This window comes from Lagenorhynchus albirostris, chromosome 8 (assembly GCF_949774975.1).
Source record: "Lagenorhynchus albirostris chromosome 8, mLagAlb1.1, whole genome shotgun sequence".
Taxonomy (NCBI): Eukaryota; Metazoa; Chordata; class Mammalia; order Artiodactyla; family Delphinidae; genus Lagenorhynchus; species Lagenorhynchus albirostris.
In genome coordinates this window covers 55,181,861-55,202,988 of record NC_083102.1, presented here as the reverse complement: position 1 = coordinate 55,202,988, position 21,128 = coordinate 55,181,861, and the positions used below count along the sequence as shown (strand labels likewise).

Below are 21,128 nucleotides of genomic sequence, written 5' to 3'. Positions count from 1 at the left end.
TATAACCTTTTTTAGTAAAAGGAAAATTAAGTGCATCTCTTTTAACAAAGATAAGGCAGGCCTCAGGCTCACAGCCTTCAACAATTATACCTATTTTAAATTTTAATAACATTATACACAGAGGGATGGATTAAATTCTGGAAGAATATAACCATAACAACTTTGGTCTGTCTCTGGATTTGGGATTACAGGTATTTTTCCTTATGCTCACTTGAAATTTCCTTTTTGGTGCATAAATTTTCCAAATTTTATATGAAGCAACTATTAACTACCAATTCCTAAATTTTATTTGAACTCAGTCATTCTGAGAGAAACAAAAGCATAAGAACAGGTGTAAGCCCTTTGTGCCTTAAAAAGAGGAAACAGAGGAAATATACGAACATATTAATATATAAATTAGACCAATTACAAAGATGGCCAGTAAATGTCTTATGATATAAAGGATTAAAGCAATCTTGATGACGTTGATATCATTAACTATCAAAATATGTGACAAATACTAGAATCTATAGAATAACATACAGCATGTTATACTTTTGTCTGCTGTAAATGAAGAAAAGTTTACAGATCTGTAATGTTTACTTAACAAATGTGTCTAATTAATAAGTCAGAAATATCTAATCACTGACCTTGCAATATAAAAATATATCACATTTAAATTTCTTCCCCAGTTCATCAGCAACTAGTCAGTTATTCTACTATCTGCTTAAGGAACAGATGCAAGACCAGTTGCCTCTATTTGTACATTATTAAGCTGCTGGAATGCATTTAAACTACTTTGGAGAGCAAATTCATTCTTAAAAATAAACCAACTGAAACACTATTATATATTATCTGTAAATAGAATCAAAAGTCTAGGGACATCATTTTAAAACGATCCCTCAGAAAGAATGCAAAAGCAAAAAAATGCTAATGACATTCTTAAGATTTAAAAATATATTCAGACAGCAGAGGATATCAGGGCAATGATGAAGATTTTGTTTAAAATTCCAACTCTGTTAGGATATATAATTTATATTTAATATTTATTTATACTTACAAATACATAACAAAAGAGAAAACTAAAATCCTGTACTATAAAAAGACTGATTAAAAAAAAAACAAACAGGGGCTTCCCTGGTGGCGCAGTGGTTGAGAGTCCGCCTGCCGATGCAGGGGACACGGGTTCGTGCCCCGGTCCGGGAAGATCCCACATGCCGCGGAGTGGCTGGGCCCGTGAGCCATGGCCACTGAGCCTGCGCGTCCGGAGCCTGTGCTCCGCAAAGGGAGAGGCCACAACAGTGAGAGGCCTGCGTACCGCAAAAAAAAAAAAAACAACAAAAAACCCGCTGCCTGAGACAACAGTATCCATTATTAAATGAACCCAATGAAAAGGTTAATAATAGATATGGAATAAAAAGTAGAATAGGGGGGCTTCCCTGGTGGCGCAGTGGTTGAGAGTCCGCCTGCCAATGCAGGGTACACGGGTTCGTGCCCCGGTTTTGGAGGATCCTACATGCTGCGAAGCGGCTGGGCCCGTGAGCCGTGGCCGCTGAGCCTGCGTGTCTGGAGCTTGTGCTCCATAACGCGAGAGGCCCCAACAGTGAGAGGCCCGCATACCGCAAAAAAAAAAAAAAAAAAAAAAGGAGAATAGGGGCTTCCTTGGTGGCGCAGTGGTTAAGAAATCGCCTGACAATGCAGGGGACAAGTGTTCAAGCCCCGGTCCAGGAAGATCCCACATGCCGCAAAGCAACTAAGCCCATGAGCCACAACTACTAAGCCTGCGCTCTAGAGCCCACGAGCCACAACTATGAAGCCTGTGTGCCACAACTACTGAAGCCCGCAGGCCTAGAGCCTGTGCTCTGCAACAAGAGAAGGCACTGCAATGAGAAGCCCACACACCACAGTGAAGAGTAGCCCCTGCTCGCTGCAACTAGAGAAAGCCCACGCGCAGCAAAGACCCAACGCAGCTATTAAAAAAAAAAAAAAAAAATAGTTCTATTACAGTATGTAGAACTAATCACTTCTAAGGACATAAAATTACCAAGACATTGTTTCAGGCCTATGTTATTGATTACATGAAGTCATATTATTTTTTCCAGAACAATTAACCAGAAGGTAAACTCCATGAATGTAAGAACTTTTGTTCACTGCTATATATTCAAAATCTAGAACAGTACTCAATAAATACATGATGAGTGAAAAAAAGATAACATACCTTTTATAGAAAAGTTAACATTAAGCAATAATTTTAAGCACTGTTCCACAGAACCTAAGAACTAAGATGATAAACTGACATATCTAATTCCACTATCTAAAAAAGTTCCATGGTCTCAGAATTCAAAGTGGCAATTAAATGAATTAAAACATAAAATATTCCCTCTCACCATAATCTCTCTACCCCACTAGGCAAAACAAATAAACAGAAAAACTAAACAAATGACAAAATGAAATTCTCAGAAAAACAAAAATAATAGCTTTTTAGGAAGAGTTCTGTTTTGTAAAAACATGAGAAAAGGAACAAGAGCACATCATAAATCACATCATAAATAGCTATCTATTTTTATTTTAAATCTGAAAAATGGCAAGTTGGCAGATAAGCAAAAACCAGAAACTCTATTCAATTAGCTAATCATTTGATACTGCAATGGGGCACTTTAAATTACTGGAAAAACATTTATTCTAAAACATGCTGGAAATTCAGACTACAGACATCTGTGTTTGTCATTTGGAAGCCAATTATAAAAATGTTAACATATGCAGGCACGGAAATAGCTGCAAGATTTACTGGAAAGATATCATGTCCATATACACTTGTCTTTCAAAACTAATTCAGATCTCAAGCAAATGTCTTACCCGGACCAGAACATGAATAATTAAATAAAAATGACTAATAATTTATTTCATAAACTCAATATTTATTTATAAATGATCATTCTCAATAAAACAAGGAATTTTTTTAATGCTGTTAAAAAAATGCCAAGTTTTTATAATGTCACTTCAATAAAAGTACTAACTGGAATCTGTTTTGTTTCTTGAGAGTTCATCAGGTGTTTATGTGCCAGGCACAAAGCTAGACATGAGTCGAAATACACTGTCTTAACAGTAGGATCTTTTAGTCTAGGCAAGCCGATTATTTCATTGAGTTGTGAGAAACAAGGTAAAAGTTAGTGTACAATTTTGTAAACTCAACAGTCCTATGTTATCTTTAAGGAGGTAGTACGAGAACTTCTCTTGTCCTGATTTTCTCAAAAAAGGCTTTCTGTAAGAGGTGTGGTTGCAGAGTTTTACAGCTGTGAAGGAAATAACTTGGCATATGACAGACAGTAGTGAGTAGTTCATTTATTTAAAAAATATTTATTGTGTTTATGGAATAAATTATCATGTGTTTGCCCTGTGCAGGGTAGGTAGTAATGAAACAGATACAAACCCTACTCCTCTGAATTGTAATCCAGGTAGGAAGAAAAAAATTAAACAAATAGGGACAAATACAGAAATATATCATTTCAAGAGACAAAAAGTGCTTTGAAGAAAAAGTATAGGTACTAAAGAAAGTCTAAAACAGAAAGACTTAATTTGAATGGGAATGTAAGGGAGAAGTCATGAAATATTGAGAAAAGAATGTGGAAGCTGAGATTTGAAGACAAATATGAGTTACTTGCCCAAAAGTAGCAAAATAGAACAGGAACATCTGACTCCAAAGCCAGTATTCTTTCCATTACACCAATTTGCATTCCATGCATTCTGAGCTCTTTTCCTTCATTTGTCATTAAACTTAAAACCACTAACATTAAATCTAGAACAGGAAGTTTAAAGGCATGAACAAATGAAATCACCAAAACAAATACTTTTTTGACAACATTAGGGAAAAAACACACACACAACACACACATACACCAAGAAATTATAAAATATTTAAAAAATGTTATCTACTTTCTCTAGTCTTCAAAAGCAGCTGTAAGTAGCTATGTTTTTACTGTAGAAAATTTAAGAAATCCTAATTAATTCTAATTATGTAACTATTTGTACCTGTCCGTGCAGCCTTTACCTTTGTGATATTCCCTAATGAATGTTGAACAATGCTGTACAAGCTATTACAACAAAACTTCAGGGACCTAACTATGAAAACACAGAAGAATAACACAGTTGACCCAAACACAATTTGTATGTAGAGCTGAAGTAGGGCAACTGAAAACAAAGAAGACAAAAGCAACACTTTAAAGATGCTCTGAAGAATATTTTCCAACGATATGACAAAATACAAACTGTTGGAAAATAACAGTGCCAAACAGACCCGATGAAATCAGATATGGAAAAGACCACAGGACTTTACCTTATGGAGACAGCAGTCTTATTTATATCCTAAAACCTCATTCAATGCAGAATTTTTCTCAAAGTTTTGGAACACTTTCACATCTAAGAAGAAAACGGATTCTGGAACTGAAAAAGTTACCTTAATTTTGCAAATTTTAACACATTTCATTGTCTGGCACATAGTAAGCCCAAATATTTTTTGAGTGAAAATAATGTTTCAAAAAGAATATGGATTACATATATTAGAGTACTGGACTGTTGTGTTTACAGAGACTCTAATAAACTAGCTATGTGACACTGGACAAGCCACTTAACCTCAAGAGAACTCAGTTTTTTCAACTGTACAATGAAGAGGAGGATTAGAAGGATCTCTTAAAACTTCTTTCAGTTTTACCATATGATCCAGCAAGTCCATTCTTAGGTGATATATCTGAAGAAAACAAAAACAGTAATTCAAAAAGATACATGCACCCCAATGTTCACAGTAGCATTATTTACAATAGCCAACATATGGAAGCAACCTAAGCGTCCATCAACAGATGAATGAATAAAGAAAATGTGGTATACATACAATGGAATATTACTCAGACATAAAGAAGAACGAACTTCTGCCATTTGTATCAACATGGATGGACCAGAAGGTTTTATGCTTACTGAAATAAGTCAGACAGAGAAAGACAAATACTGTATGTTTTCTCTTATATGTGGAATCTAAAAAACAGAACAAACAAATGAATATAACAAAACAGAAACAGACTCAGATATAGAGAACACACTAGTGGTTACCAGTGGGGCAAGAGGCAAGATATAGTGGTAGGGGATTAAGAGGTACAAACTACTATGTATAAAATATTATAAGTAAGGTACAAGGATATACTGTACAGCACAGGGAATATAGCCTATATTTTATAATAACTTTAAATGGAGTATAACCTATAAAAATATTAAATCTCTATGTTGTACACTTGAAAATAATATAATATTGTAGATCAACTATATGTCAATCAATAAATAAAATTTCTTCCAGCTTTTAATGCTTAAATTGGAAAAGTTTTTTTCAACTGTTTCTTTCACTTTTTCTTCCCCATACTCTCACTTAATTATGTAGAAGAAAAACTAGAATTCTACATTATAAAAGTTCCTTTTTAACTGTTGCTTGAAAAAACAGTTCAATAAATAGTATCAATTATGAAATGATACCAAATGAAAAAACATACAGAATACAAAGTGGAATGATTATAGTATAGTGTTTAGAAAAAATCAGTTCTAAGTATATAAAATTATCAAAATACTGTTTTAGGCTCATGTTACTATAAGAAGTATATGAAGTCAAATTATTATTGTAGAACAAATAACTAGAAGAGATGCTCCAGGAGGGCAGGGATTTTTAATCAAAATCAAAGCCTATTTAATACTCTTAAGTCTCGAATAGTGCCTGCATATAGGTTCTCAATAAAAATTTGCTGAGTGAAAAAAAAGATAATTTTTTTTTTTTTTACAGAAAACAGGAACCATAAGCAATAGTTTTAGGCTTATTCCTCAGAACTTCAGAATACCTGTATAGTTTCTAAAAAAAAACCTAAAATGATAAATCAGGTCCATGGTTACATTACTATACAACCATACTATGTAATATTATGTACCTGTCAAAGATAATGTTTTCAAAAAAAATTTAATGTGGGAAAATGCTCTCAACATAAAGCTGGGGGAGAAAAGAGACCAAAACTGCATGCAGAGTATGATTCAAGCTAAGTTTAAAAATATACATAGAAACAAAGAATGAACAAACTGTTAATAGTGATTACTTGTAGGTTATGAGAGTATGGGTAATTGTTTTCTTTTCTGAGAGATTTTCACTGCCTCCCTCCCTCCCCCAAAGATCTGTAAAGAATATTCACTAATAAAACTATGGGCCCATATGTTAATATCACTATTTTTAAAAGGATATAATACAACTACACATCTACCAAAAATCTCATCCCAAAAGACAGAAATAAGGCAGAAGTCCCAGGAATTATGCTGTCTTGGGGCCTGGCCTCTTTCATCAGCCTCTCCAGACACCCTCTCCAGACATCCCATAAGCATAACTGCTAACAGTGACAGATTATTACACCTCACTGTTCAGATGCCACCAACTTCTGTTTCATTTCACTGTCACCTCATTTACTGCTAACACTGAACGGTGAGAACAATGGCACTTTGCCCCAACCTTATCTAGTTTCTGCATAGTATAAAGCTTAATCTCATCAAAAATAAACAAATAAATAGCAGTTCATGTAAAGGAGAATCCTAAAACAAGGTATATCTGTAACAGATGCTATCACCCTCAGGAGCAAAAATACATGCCAGCTTATTATCTGAGGTTTGTTCACTTATAAGCCACAGATAATAGAATATTATTCTCTCTTATATGCATTTTTTTTTGCAGGAAATATCGACTTAAAAAATAAAAGAACTGCTATATCTGGTCACTTCAATGGCCCATCCTGTCAGATATCCAGTGCCCATCAACAGCTCCAATGATCTGTCAGAGATCATTTGTGATGAAACTGGGTGTATAATAAAGACATAAATATCAGTTGGCTTTGGTTTTGCTTCCTCTTCCTATCTCATTCCACAACACAACACACTCACTACTCCCCGAGGACTGAGGGACCATGGGATTATGATCTCTGCACACCGCTAGGCCTTGGGCATATGCATCGGAAAATGGGCAAAAGTTAACACAGCACCAGTGTTTGTAACAGAAAAACTGGAAACAACCCAAATGCTCATTTATATGAGAATGCTAAATGAGGTAAATTCCTATAATGGAATTGTATGCAGGTGTGAACATCTTTACATAATACTGAACAAAAAGAAAATCATTAAATACTGCTTATAATATGATACCATTAAGTTCAAAAACAGCAAAACTAATATATTATGTAAACATATGTGGTACAGAAAAGCAAGGCACTGATAAAGAGAATTCAGAATTGTAGTTACCTTAGGTAGAGAGGGGGTGGGATTAGATTGGGAAAGGTTTCAAATGTATTTGAATGTGTATATTTCTTAAACTGGGTGACAGGCATAGAGGTCATTTTTTAAAAATCATTTTTCTTATCTATATAATTTATATGTATTCTTTTGCAGGTGAAACATATTTAAGTATTTTTGAAGTATGTATTTAGAACTTCATGCTGAGGAAACTGGCCAGTGCTCATAGCTCCTACCATACAGGACACCCCAGCTGCTCCTCTCAGTCTAGTCTGATGAGAAAAGAGGCAGTTGATTAGATTCTTCTCTTGGAATTAGGGAACAAAGAGTTAGAAAAGATATCCAGAAAGTAACAGAGGGGAGATGAATCTTATTGAAGGATTTGAAAATCAGTGCATGATGCAATAATCATATAAATATCCCTAAACTCACCCATAAAGTACATTTATGTTATCAACCTACTAGTCATGTTGCAGACTAAAATACTTTTTGTGTATTCAGCACAGCCAGTTTTCCTTCTGACGAAATCATCCTTACTTCTTTAGTTGCACACCAAGTAAAGTAGCTGGCATATAAGAGTTCATGATGTATAATCACCTAGTTTTGCAGAATCACACAAATTAGCTATGTCAGTGGGTCCCAAACTTTACTGCACATTGAGGATCTTTAAAATGTAGTGAGTCATGGACTTCCCTGGTGGCGCAGTGGTTGAGAGTCCGCCCGCTGATGCAGGGGACATGGGTTCGTGCCCCGGTCCGGGAAGGTCCCACATGCCGCGGAGTGGCTGGGCCCGTGAGCCATGGCCGCTGAGCCTGAGCATCCGGAGCCTGTGCTCCGCAACGGGAGAGGCCACAACAGTGAGAGGCCCGCGTACCACAAAAAAAAAAAAAAAAAAAAAAAAAAAAAGTGAGTCCTGGATCACACCTCAGACTTTCTGATTTGGGGTTGGAGTGTGACTTAGGCTTTGAAATTGTTTAAAGCTTTCCAGAGGCTTCTAATGTGCAGCAAAGTTTGGGAACCACTAAGCTAGATGCTTACTCTATGAATTGATTTGCTTGCACTATTTAAATAATTTTTCTCTCCCCCTTCTTTTTTTTTTTTAAGCGTCTACAGTGGGAAACAATTCCATTGAATAGAACAAATTTGGGGATTCATCCTTAATTTTTGGTCATGTGCAAACTGATGTACAAGCAAAAGAAGCTGACCTGCAAAGAGAGGAGCATCAGATATTGTGAAAGTGAAATAAGGGATGATAGAGAGAATGGCATTGGTTCCAAATGCCTGTTCTGTTTCCCATGAGGCCCAACTATACTTCTCTTAGCTTCCTTTGAAATCTCTCTATCTTTACTATAACGCTCTTTTTCTCTCCTTCACTTAACTAATCAGTTTTTTGGGAACAAAGTGCCCTGCTAGAAGTAGGGTGCTTCCATTTAGCTATTTGAATCACTCAATATTTTATATTAAAAAAAAAACAACTACTCATGTTTTCACTGCTTCATCTATATAGCAATAACATATACCTGCCACCTGGTGGCAGCATACCTACCTGAATATGGGATATCTTTTTTGGAAAACAGTAACCCTTTTCAAAGGTTAAACATGTCAAATATACATTCTTTGACAGTTTTTGGCTACTTTTCGGATAAAATCCATACTGTCTCAACTAACACATATGGCTCCTCATTATCTGATCCCAGCCTATTTCCCCAATCTAGTTTTCCAGCATGAGAATAATGATGATGATGGCTAATACTTCTTGAAAAGTTTTTTAATCTGACAATCTTCTAAGAGCTTTATATGTATTAGCTGAATCCTCACAACAACCCCAAGGCAGGTACTATTATTTTTCTCATTTTCCAGATGGGAAACAGAAGTACTGAGAAGTTTAAGCAACTTGCCTAAAGTCACAAAGCTAATAAACTGCAGAGCCAGAATTTGATCCCAGACTGTCTCGTCTAGTCCAAGCTCATATCCACTACTATTATACTGCTTTTCACAAAAAAATCTTTGAAAAAGTAGGTAGCATTCACCACCCTTTCCTGATTCACATTCATTCTCCATCCCACAGTAATCTGAATTCTTTGCTTCCCTTTCTCACCAACTGTTGCTAAAGCTCAAGGTCACTTTTCAAGTCTCCATCATACTTGATTTCTCATTTTTGACAAGTGGCCACTCCTTAGTTGAAACTCTTCCCTTAGTCTCACAGACATCATCATCTCCTAGCTTTGTAAATAGTTTGTATCCAATATTCTTTGCAGATACTTCTCCACCTGTTTTTTAAACATGGGTGTTTCCACAGAATTCAACTCTCAGTATCCCATTTAGTCGTCATCTTGAGTGAACTCCCCACTCCCAGAGTGTCAGCCAGTATCTTTAAACCAAATATTTCTCTAGCATGGCCTTCTAAAGGAACAGACTCATATTCAGTTTTACACTGGGCCACTCTTCTAGGATATCCTCTGACTCAATGTATCCAAAACAAAAGTCATCTTCATCTTACTAAAATATTTGTTACCCTCCAAAAATGCCCACATTTCCTATCTCAGAGACCCATTTCACTCAAATCCTCTTTTCCCCCAAATTTGTCCATGTTCCCCTATCTCAGAGACCAGCACCTACATACCTTAAGTTGCTCAAGTCAGAAAACTAGAGTCTTCTCTTATCTTAGTCTGTTTGGGCTGCTATAACAAAATATCATAGACTGGGTGGCATATAAACATCAGAAATCTATTTCTCACAGTTCTGGAGGCTGTAAGTCCAAGATCAGGGAACCAGCAGATCTGGTGCCTGGTGAGAGCCCACTTTCTAGTTCACAGATGGCCATCGTTTTGCTATAGCCTCACATGGTGAAGGGGGCAAGGAATCTCTCTTTTGTAAGAGCAGTAATCCCATTTATGAGGGCTCTGCCCTCATGACTTAGTCATTTCCCAAAGGTGCCACCTCCTAATACAATCACCTTGGGTGGTACGATCGCTACGTATGATTTCTAGGGGGAAATGAACATTCAGATCATAGCATCTCTCTTACCCTTTACAACAATTATCAAGGCCTCTCAATCTTACCTCCTAAACAGTGATCAAGGATCACTGTTTAGCCAGTGCAGGGCTGAAGTTAAGAACACAATCTCTTGGGTCAGAGTGGGTTTGAATCCTTGTTCTGCCACCATGACTTTGTGCAAATTACTTAACCTTTCTAGTTTTCCCACCTATGAAATAGGGATAGAAACAGTATCCACAGCTGTTAGAATAGTTATAAGGATTAAATAAGAAAATGAATGTAAAACGCTTAGCATAATGCCTAGCATTAGAAAGTGCTCAAAAATCGGTAGCTACTATCATCACAAATTCATACTCTTCTATCTTCCACTGTCAACCTTCCCACTGTCCAAGTGAAAGACAATGAGGTAGAAACAGAAGTGGGGATAAATCAAGAAATATTTAGAAGGTAAAATCAGCAGAATGTGGCGATTGGTTGGCTCTGAAAGGTAAAGGAGAGTAACTCCCGGAAACCAAATAGAAAGTCAGATAATGTGGGCCTATTGGGTTGTGGTGTTAGAATGGGAAGAAAAAGGCTAAGTAGAAGACAAATTTTGAATAAAAAACAATTAATGGGATTGGGTTATGAGTACACAGGATACAGGAAGATAATTGCAGAATAATTCAAAGTGTTTTAGTTTTCAACTGAGATGCTTTCTCAATAGGTATAAACTACTGAGCCTCAAAAATATGATGGCACATAAGACAGAAAACAAGAACATTAAAATTTTATTTATTTATTTATTTTTGGCTGCATTGGGTCTTCTTTGCTGCGCGTGGGCTTTCTCTAGTTGTGGTGAGCCGGAGCTACTCTTCCTTGCGGTGCCCGGGCTTCTCACTGCAGTGGCTTCTCTTGTTGCGGAGCATGGGCTCTAGGCGTGCAGGCTTCAGTAGCTGCAGCACGCTGGCTCGGTAGGTGCAGCACGTGGGCCCTGGAGCATGCGAGTTTCAGTAGTTGTAGCATGTGGGCTCAGTAGTTGTGGTGCATGGGCTCTAGGGCACACAGGCTTCAGTAGTTATGGCACACGGGCTCAGTAGTTGTGGCTCACGGGCTCTAGAGCACAGGCTCAGTAGTTGTGGCACACAGGCTTAGTTGCTCTGTGGCACGTGGGATCTTCCTGGACCAGGGATCGAACCCGTGTCCCCTGCATTGGCAGGCAGATTCTTAACCACTGCGCCACTGGGGAAGTCCCAAACATTAAAAATTTTAAATCCAAATCACAGAGGGAAAAAAAGACTATATAGACTCCTGTCATAAGACTAAAACACCAATGCCTATTAAAATTACTTATACTGCATTTCACCCTTTTAATTAAAAAATATATATATATTCTTCTCACCTAAAAAAAAAATCCCAAATTACTATCTTCTCTTTTTCTCAAACTTTACTAAAAATTGCTATTGGTTAAAATGGAAAAGTGAGAGTTCTCTTGTTAAAGGGAGTAGAAATGCTCAGACATATATTTTCATTAGAAGAGGAATTTATACAAATTAAAAATTAAATATCAGTTTGGCAAATATAGATGGTTGTACATTAAAATAGTCCCAATATTTTAAGTTATCTTTGAAAAGTTTCTATAACTTTCAGCTAAAACCTATTATTTCATATATAAACTCCCAGCAAATATTTGCTAATGCAGGTTTTACACATTTTCTAATACTTTGCCCTTTACAGCATCTACTTATTTATTTGACTTTAGAAATCAACTTATACATACACAGTCAACAGACCATAAGTGGTGTAGTAATTAACTCAGATCACTGCCCCATGCCCATCGCAAATCCCTGCATCTCTTTCCCCTGCATCCTCTTACACACTTTCATACATTAAACTTGCTTTTTCATAAATCTGAAGAATATTTTTAGTTATAACTGGTCCCTGTTCCTATCTTCCCTGGGGAAACAATAAGGCAGTATCAACTTGAAAAAGTGAGACCCTTGAGGAATAAATACAGTCTAATCAGAGTCCACAATGAATGAGCCCTAGCAAACAAGGAATTTTGTTTACTAATTTTGTGTGTTCAGTATCAAGAAAAAGAAGGAAAGAGATTCTAGACTTTACACCCTGTTAGTTTTTCATAGCTCTGTAACCAGAGAACCTATTCAATTAATACAATTTATAAATTCAAATCTTTATAGATTAGGATTTTGAATAGTTTAGTATAGTTCTTACTAGTGAAAATTAATAATTTGGGGGGCTTTGAGAAATGACCTCTTACAAGAAAAGAAGTAAATTTGGGGGCTTTAAGAAATGATTTCTTAAAAGGAAAAAAAAGTTAGACTTACAGAGAAACTTTTAGACCACATAAGAATCTCAGTGAACAGCAAACCACAGTAAGAATCATAACCCTGATGGCAACTGAAAACAAACACCACACTGTTCATGAAACAAAGAGAATGAAGGAATTTTTCATGGTACAAAAGAATCTATAGATTTAAATAAATAACTTAGGCAAAACCACTTCTGGAACAATTCTGTTTTTAACAGCATTAAATCCACATGCAAATCGACCACAGCTTTATGCAGTGTACCTAGATGAGCATTAAGTATCCTAAGTTATATTTTGGTGACCATGACCACAAAAACTCTAGAAGTAAAAGGGGAGTCAACATGACAAGAAAAGTATGTTACACCAGTAAAATATCTGTACAGATCTATTGTGTTCACATATGAAAATGGCAGGTCTTTTTGTTACTAAAGAAGATTAGGGTTTTTTTCCCATAGTGAAAATGGATTGGTAATGGTCAAGCAAAAAACCCAATAGGTGCCTCTGGAACCAGCTGCATGCACTTGTAAAACAACTGGCTATGGAATGAAATGACTCACTGGCCCACACAGAATTCAAACTTTAGCATTATGCTCTAATCAAACTACCAGGAACTTATGCAAAGGAAGGAACAGTTTAAATTTTGGCATAGCCCAGAAGGCCTAAAAAAAAGATGGAAGATGATCCTATGGAGACGTGTATCTCTCTCTACCTCTCTCCATCACCTGTCTGACTGCATGTTTCTCCCTCTCTCTCCCTCTCAGTATATAAATATATATGTAAGATAAATATAATAAGTAATAGTCAGTAATATTATGTAAAAGAAGTTGGTAACAACAGAATTAAAAAATGGGCAAAGGACTTGAATAGACATTTCTCCAAAGACAGACAAATGGCCAATAAGCACATGTAAAGATGTTCAACATCCTTAGTCATTAGGAAATTAAAGCGCAAAAGCAAAATGAGATACCACTTCCCACCCACTAGAATAGCTATAATTTTAAAAAAATAGAGGAGCTTCACTGCTGGCACAGTGGTTAAGAATCTGCCCGCCAATGCAGAGGACGCGGGTTGGAGCCTGGGTCCGGGAAGATCCCACATGCCACGGAGCAACTAAGCCTGTGTGCCACCACTACTGAGCCTGCACTCTAGAGCTCGCGAGCCACAACTACTGAGCCCACATGCCACAACTACTGAAGCCCACGCAACTAGAGCCTGTGCTCTGCAACAAGAAGCCACCGCAATGAGATGCCCATGCACCGCAATGAAGAGTAGCCCCCGCACCGCAATGAAGAGTAGCCCCCGCTTGCTCCAACTAGAGAAAGCCCGCGCGCAGCAACGAAGACACAACACGGCCAAAAATAAAAATAAAACAAATATACTTAAAAAAATGGAAAACAATAAGTGTTGGTGAGGATATGGAGAAATTAGAACCCTCATACACTGCTGGTGGGAATAGATACAGGCACTATGGAAAAAGTTTGGTGGTTCCTCAAAAAACACTGAATTACCATATGATCCAGAAATTCTACTCCTAGATATAGACCCAAGGGAAATGAAAACTGGTACTCAAATACTAAGCAGCACTATTCACAAAAGCCATAAGGTAGAAACAACTCAAATGCCCATCAATGAATAAATAAACAAAATGTGGTATATACATACAACAAAATATTATTCAGCCATAAAAGGAAATGAAGAACTGATGCATACTATAACACTGATGAACCTTAAAAACATTATACTAAGTGAAAAAAAAACCAGACATTAAGGGTCAAACAGTATATGATTACATTTATATGAAATATGTAGAATAGGTAAACCGATAGAAACAGAAAGCAGACTGGTGGTTGCTAGAGGCTGGGGGAAGTAGGGAATGAAGAGTATCTTCTTAATGGATACAGGGCTTTACTCTGGGATGATAAAAATGTTTCAGAACTAGATAGAAGTGGTTGTACAACGCTGAACTGTTATGCCTCTGAATTGTTTTAAGATGGTTAATTTTTATATGACTTCCACCTCAAGTAAAAATTAAAAAATCATAGATTCTTTATATCTAGCACAAGAAGAACTCAAAAAGCTCTCAACCATCACCGCATTTATTCTTCAAAACACCTGCTAAGAGTCATGGACTGTGACAGGATTCCCACAGACAATAAGGCACAGACTTCATGATAATTTAAATAAGTGCTTGCCAAGTAAAAGTCCATAGCTGCAGTTGTAGGCGTTCAAAACTGTTAGTTGAACAAATAAGCCAGTAAATGTCTCCAAAGACCTAGTGCCCGTTCTTGTACGACAAATAGCATATACACATAGAATAGATGCCATGCCCCAGATGTAAAACAACCTTTATAAGTTTATAAAGAAACTTTAAAAAATTCTGAAGCTTTCCAAATTAAACTTTTTAAAGAGATGCTAACTAAGGCAATAAGATGTCCAATTTCAATGGAAATGAATTGAGAAATAAATATAAATAATGTTCCTTACCATTTAATGTTTAACAATTTACCATGAGAACCTTTTTTAGCTTCCATATTAGAAGAAATTCACTTACATTTCAATAATCAGTAGCCTATAACAGATAAACATTTTACGGTCACAGTTTAGTTCTTACGACAGACTTTTTTATATATAAAAATAAGAGGTGTTTTGTTTGAAAATAATTTTTGCCCCAATCTTGTCATATTCCAGTCACTTGGATATGTCCTATCTTTTTCACTTCCTCTTTTCCATGTGCTCATTCGACTTTCAGTTTCACTGACAGGACACCACAGACCTCCTTGCCAAACCTCTCTTCATTGGATCTTATTTTTTTTTTTTTAACATCTTTATTGGAGTATAATTGCTTTACAATGGTGTGTTAGTTTCTGCTTTATAACAAAGTGAATCAGTTATACATATACATATGTTCCCATATCTCTTCCCTCTTGCGTCTCCCTCCCTCCCACCCTCCCTAACCCACCCCTCTAGGTGGTCACAAAGCACCGAGCTGATCTCCCTGTGCTATGCAGCTGCTTCCCACTAGCTATCTACCTTACATTTGGTAGTGTATATGTGTCCATGCCACTCTCTCGCTTTGTCACAGCTTACCCTCCCCCTCCCCATATCCTCAAGTCCATTCTCTAGTAGGTCTGTGTCTTTATTCCTGTCTTACTCCTAGGTTCTTCATGACATTTATTTTTTCTTAACTTCCATATATATGTGTTAGCATATGGTATTTGTCCTTCTCTTTCTGACTTACTTCACTCTGTATGACAGACTCTAGGTCTATCCACCTCACTACAAATAACTCAATTTCGTTTCTTTTTATGGCTGAGTAATATTCCATTGTATATATGTGCCACATCTTCTTCATCCATTCATCCAATGATGGACACTTAGGTTGTTTCTGTCTCCGGGCTATTGTAAATAGAGCTGCAATGAACATTTTGGTACATGACTCTTTTTGAATTATGGTTTTCTCAGGGTATATGCCCAGTAGTGGGATTGCTGGGTCATATGGTACTTCTATTTGTAGTTTTTTAAGGAAACTCCATACTGTTCTCCATAGTGGCTGTACCAATTCACATTCCTACCAGCTGTGCAACAGTGTTCCCTTTTCTCCACACCCTCTCCAGCATTTATTGTTTCTAGATTTTTTGATGATGGCCATTCTGACTGGTATGAGATGATATCTCATTGTAGTTTTGATTTGCATTTCTCTAATGATTAATGATGTTGAGCATTCTTTCATGTGTTTGTTGGCAGTCTGTATATCTTCTTTGGAGAAATGTCTATTTAGGTCTTCTGCCCATTTTTGGATTGGATTGTTTGTTTTTTTGTTATTGAGCTGCATGAGCTGCTTATAAATTTTGGAGATTAATCCTTTGTCAGTTGCTTCATTTGCACTGGATCTTAAGGATCTTTTTTACCCAACCACTTCTCTATCCCTGTTCCTGCCACTTCTTGGAATGGCCTTAAAAACCTTTCTTCAATATATACTTCAAGAAACCTGTTCTGCCCATTCTTTCCTCCATATTCTCTCTTAAAGCTCATAATCTAAAAATCATGTTTTGCTTTGTTTTTTTTCCAACAAAGCCTAAAGTTCATTAATTAGTTTTTAAGTCACAGACAATGCACCACTGTTGCAATAAATGTTGAAGGTATCAAACTCCTGTATCTACTTTGAAAGCTAAGCAAGCTATGTCACATATAAGAATTAAAATCTAGAAAGTTTAAAAGAAACAAGGAGGGAGAGCAACTTTCTTAGTGGTGGAGCACTGTGTCTGAAATATGCAAAGAACAATTGTACACCATAACTAACTTTGTCTACCTGAGTGGAAAAAGTAATTGAAAAGTCCTGTTATCAATAACCTAATATAAAGGTTGCACAGAGCACCGTCCTTTTTTGCATACAATTGGCACTACTTTCCAAACTGAAAATGCTCATTAAACAAATAAAAATCATATGATTAGTATTTACTGAATGCAATAGGCAAAAATTTTTAATAATTATTCAACAAATAATGCCAATTATATAAAATGCTGAATAGTTGATTAAAAACTTTGGTTTTACTGAATTCTACTACATTAGTAGAATGTTAAAAAGTATACCTAAGGTGAATTTGCAGAAGTAATTTTATACTAAATACATAACTGTCCTCTAATTTTGTTAGCTAATATTACAATACTTTCTTTACATAATATTGTAAATAATTTTACTTGGGAAAAAATGAAGTCATTTAAAGTGAAGTTAGAATAGTTTGGATCAACACAAGGACAGCCTACGTAGTACCGTCCCTGTCAGCACCTTGCAGGGGTGTTAGCCCAGCTCTGAAATTTTTTTTTTTTTTTTGCCGTACGCGGGCCTCTCACTGTTGTGGCCTCTCCCGTTGCGGAGCACAGGCTCCGGACATGCAGGCTCAGCGGCCATGGCTCACAGGCCCAGCCGCTCCGCGGCATGTGGGATCTTCCCGGACCGGGGCACGAACCTGCATCGGCAGGCGGACTCTCAACCACTACGCCACCAGGGAAGCCCAGCTCTGAAAATATTTACTTAATGCAGTAATGTCTCACATCTCCACGGGTCAGGCTTCTTACTACATCAACACTGAGGAAGTAGCTGAGGACCCAACAGCAAACGAAAAAACCAACAGGTAGCAGAAGAACTAAACTGTCATAAAGCCCATTCACCAGGCTCCATCAATGCTTGGTTATTACAAACCACTGTATCAAGCTCAGTTACTGGGTTCTCTAGTCACAGCAAATCTAAAACAGCAAGTTAGGGGAGGAGGCACAGGAGATGGAGCAAGGAAGGAAGTTTTCCAATGAACAGCTTACCAAAAACCAAGTAAAAAATTTACAAGTTGTGGTTTGTAAAACTAGACTATCAAATACAATATTTAAGTCCAATGAACAAACAAGACATTTAGAGAACCAAGTGTCTGAATAAGTTTTAGAAATGATGATTTTAAGAGATTTCTAATGCCAGCAATAAGATACTTCCAATTAAGAGAATTCTGGAATACTGTTATTAAATTACAACATGCTAGTAAAGTAGCACCCATTAACAATTCATAGTCATTCTGCTCATTAATTCACTAAGCAAATATTTACTGAGTACTCACTATCTGATAGATATTATGCTAGACTGCATTAACATCAGTATCAAGAGCTTTCTTTGTAAAACAGTCTTAAAAACGAGGTAGCAACATTTAACACATTTTACCAAATGAAAAAATTCGCCCAATATCCTACTATACCATCTCTCTCATTCTACTTATTACCCAGTGTCTGTCCGTCCCACTAAACTTTGAGCAACATGAAATCAGAGACTATCACCACCTCTGTTATCTCTGGCTCTTGGTATAAAACAGCAGTTCGATACAGGTTTGCTGAACGACCTTACACTTACAATCCAAAGTTTTTAAGTCCTAATCTAAAAGCACACATTTATACAAATGAAGTAATGTCTACACTATTTTTGATGATGCTGTTTTCACTCTATTTTCCATGTTCCTATCAGTCTTCATAACCTTAACAGCTGAATAATATTCCATCACACTAATATAGTTTAGAAAACGATTCTCCTAATATTGTCTTTGAAGTTTGTTCCTGTGTTTTTATATTGTGTCGCCAATGCTCCAGCAAATGTATCTTGCCTTACATGTCTCACAGATTTATTTCTGACTGGAAAAATTGGGAGCTAGTCTAGAAGATAATCTTCTACAATAAAAGTGAATGTTAAAAGGAGATTTTTATCCCATAGGCAGAATTTTGAAAGACAAAAAACACACATACACACAAAGAAACTAGAATTCTTTTTTGCCAAATCAAAGCAATTTAAATAAATCCTCTATTATGAAATCTGTTGTCCAAAGTAAACTATGTTTTTTGGACTGCTTCACATATACTTAGGAAGGATACTTCTGGAGACAGTAAAAATTCTCAGGTAACAAACAGACAAACAAAATGTCTAATTAGAACAGAACTTCGATGCTTTTGGAAGGGGGTACACACTTTACCTCCACTGTCTTGGATTCACAGATCACACTCAGACCCTCAGACTGCAGAAATGTAAGCAACTTTGGGCTTCTAAAGATGCCTCGATACCCTTTTCCTTCCATGTATAGATCCTAAAGTAATAATCTACCCGATAACATACAAGCACTTACACTTTGACCTTAGATAATATGAAGCTAGTTCATATGTTTATATTAATTTAAGACTCGTGCTAAGCATCTACCACTGTATCTCTGCAGTATGGCCCTTCAGTGATTACTGAAATCACAGACCCAGTCTCGTTTATTTATTTGGAGGAAGGAGAAGGTGAGGAAGAGAGAAGAAACAGTTAACTATATTATAATTTAATTGAGGTGCAAGTATGGTTACTAACACTGATCTCTAATAAGCCAAAATATAGTCTAAAAACGGTAATTTCATTATCGGGAGGAAGGGAGCCTTTGAGGCCAGACAAAAAATATGTTCAAACATGTAATTTTTCAAAGAAATATTCTATTTAATTTATATTTTGTCTGTTAAATTTTTCATGAAACCCAGTGAATAATACCTTTTGCATTGTTTGCTTTACAGGTTTTTTCATACACACATTGGGACTCAACAAGATATATAAAACAATTCAATTGTTTAAAGCAGGAATTCTATAGGTGTTGCTTAGCATATGGAACCTTGCGTTCCCAGGAGTTCCATTCACATACTGCATTAACATTCCACACAATACAAAGCGCATGCCATGACAAAGACCTCCAAACACAAACATACAAAGCCATGCTTCTAAAAACGGCCCTAAAGCGAAGTTCACAGCTGGCACTTGTGGCACTCTCAAGCCACGGCTGAGGCAGCTGTCACAGGCCAATCACACACCCAAGAGTGCCAGCGTGCCACCTAAGAAAGCCAAGCTGATGATGAGCGTACAAATCCCCTACCGAATAAAGAAAGGCCCCAAATCCCCACCCTGAAAAGCACAATGCCTGCACAACCCAGAAAACTCCCTAAAAAAGCGAAACGCTGTAGATTTAAAAGCAATAAATATCAGCTTATGGCAATACAGTAAAAGAGAGATTTTTAATATTTGGGCATTCACGAGAAAGGAGCCACAGCACCCAATCATCACGGAAGTATCCGTTAGGTAGTTTATCACCAGGTTTTTTCAGTTAGAAAAGGGAGAGAAGGCGAGGGGAAAACGCAGACCCTGCAGCACCTCCCTCCCCAGGCGACGCACCAGAGCTGCTAAGATCTCCGCTTCCCAGGCCCCCTCCCCAACCCTTCCCAGCCACCGCCTCCCAGCGCAGGCCGGGCGGCCTCCAGCTCTCTTACCTTGGCTTTGCCAGCCTCCAGCTTCTTCTGTCTCTCTTCGTCCTCCATAGCGTCTGCGGGGAAGGCTGGGGGAAGACAGGCAGGGGGTCGGGACAGAAAGGAAAGGTCGGTTCACACGGGGATGCGACCGCAAGCTCCGTGGCCCTAGGAGCAGGGCTGGGCCAGGCGCTCCCCCCCGCTCGAGTGGAACCAGTCTCGGCGCTCACTGGCTGACCGTCTTCGGCCGCACGGGTAGCGTAGTCACCGCCGCCGCCATCTTCGTCTCCACGTAAACACACGGCGGGACGGGAAGGAGGGGGACGTTGTCCGCGCAGCCGCCACGAGCCCGGCCGCTCAGGGCAGGTGCGCCAGCGGTCCCGCCCCACCCCGCCCCGCCCTCGCCAACCACGCGCGCCGCCGCGGGGGCTGCCCCAAGCCGGCCTCAGACGTCTGCGCCCACAGGCGAGAATCCGGTGGGAGAGAGCCCCCTTCCCCGGGGACTAACGCCACTCCCCAGGTGGCGGCCTGGCTGAGGAGGTGGGAGAGAGGGGGTGCGCCAGGGGCGCCGGTCGGACCCCCACCACCGTACAAGGGACTCTGGTCGCTTTTAAAACATGGAGATGTTTAAAATTTCAAGGGAAAAAAGAAAACACAGGTCCCTAAAGGTGAAATTGGTGAACAATGAAAAACCCCAAAGGAAAAGATGGGGGGCGGGGAGGGGACCTATTGGACGACTGCTCAACCCGGAGGATTGGGAGAG

At 37.9% G+C, this 21,128-nt stretch overlaps 1 protein-coding gene across 1 annotated transcript in view; it reads right to left on the bottom strand.

Moving 5' to 3' along the window:
• AKAP9 (A-kinase anchoring protein 9) overlaps nucleotides 1-20,644 on the bottom strand; it is a 140,347-nt gene extending 119,703 nt beyond the window's left edge. The window contains exon 1 of the mRNA XM_060157011.1: nucleotides 20,390-20,644. Coding sequence (XP_060012994.1) covers nucleotides 20,390-20,437 — 48 coding nt within the window. The 5' untranslated portion in view covers nucleotides 20,438-20,644. The remainder of the gene's footprint in view (nucleotides 1-20,389) is intronic.
• Nucleotides 20,645-21,128: the final 484 nt, after the last annotated feature.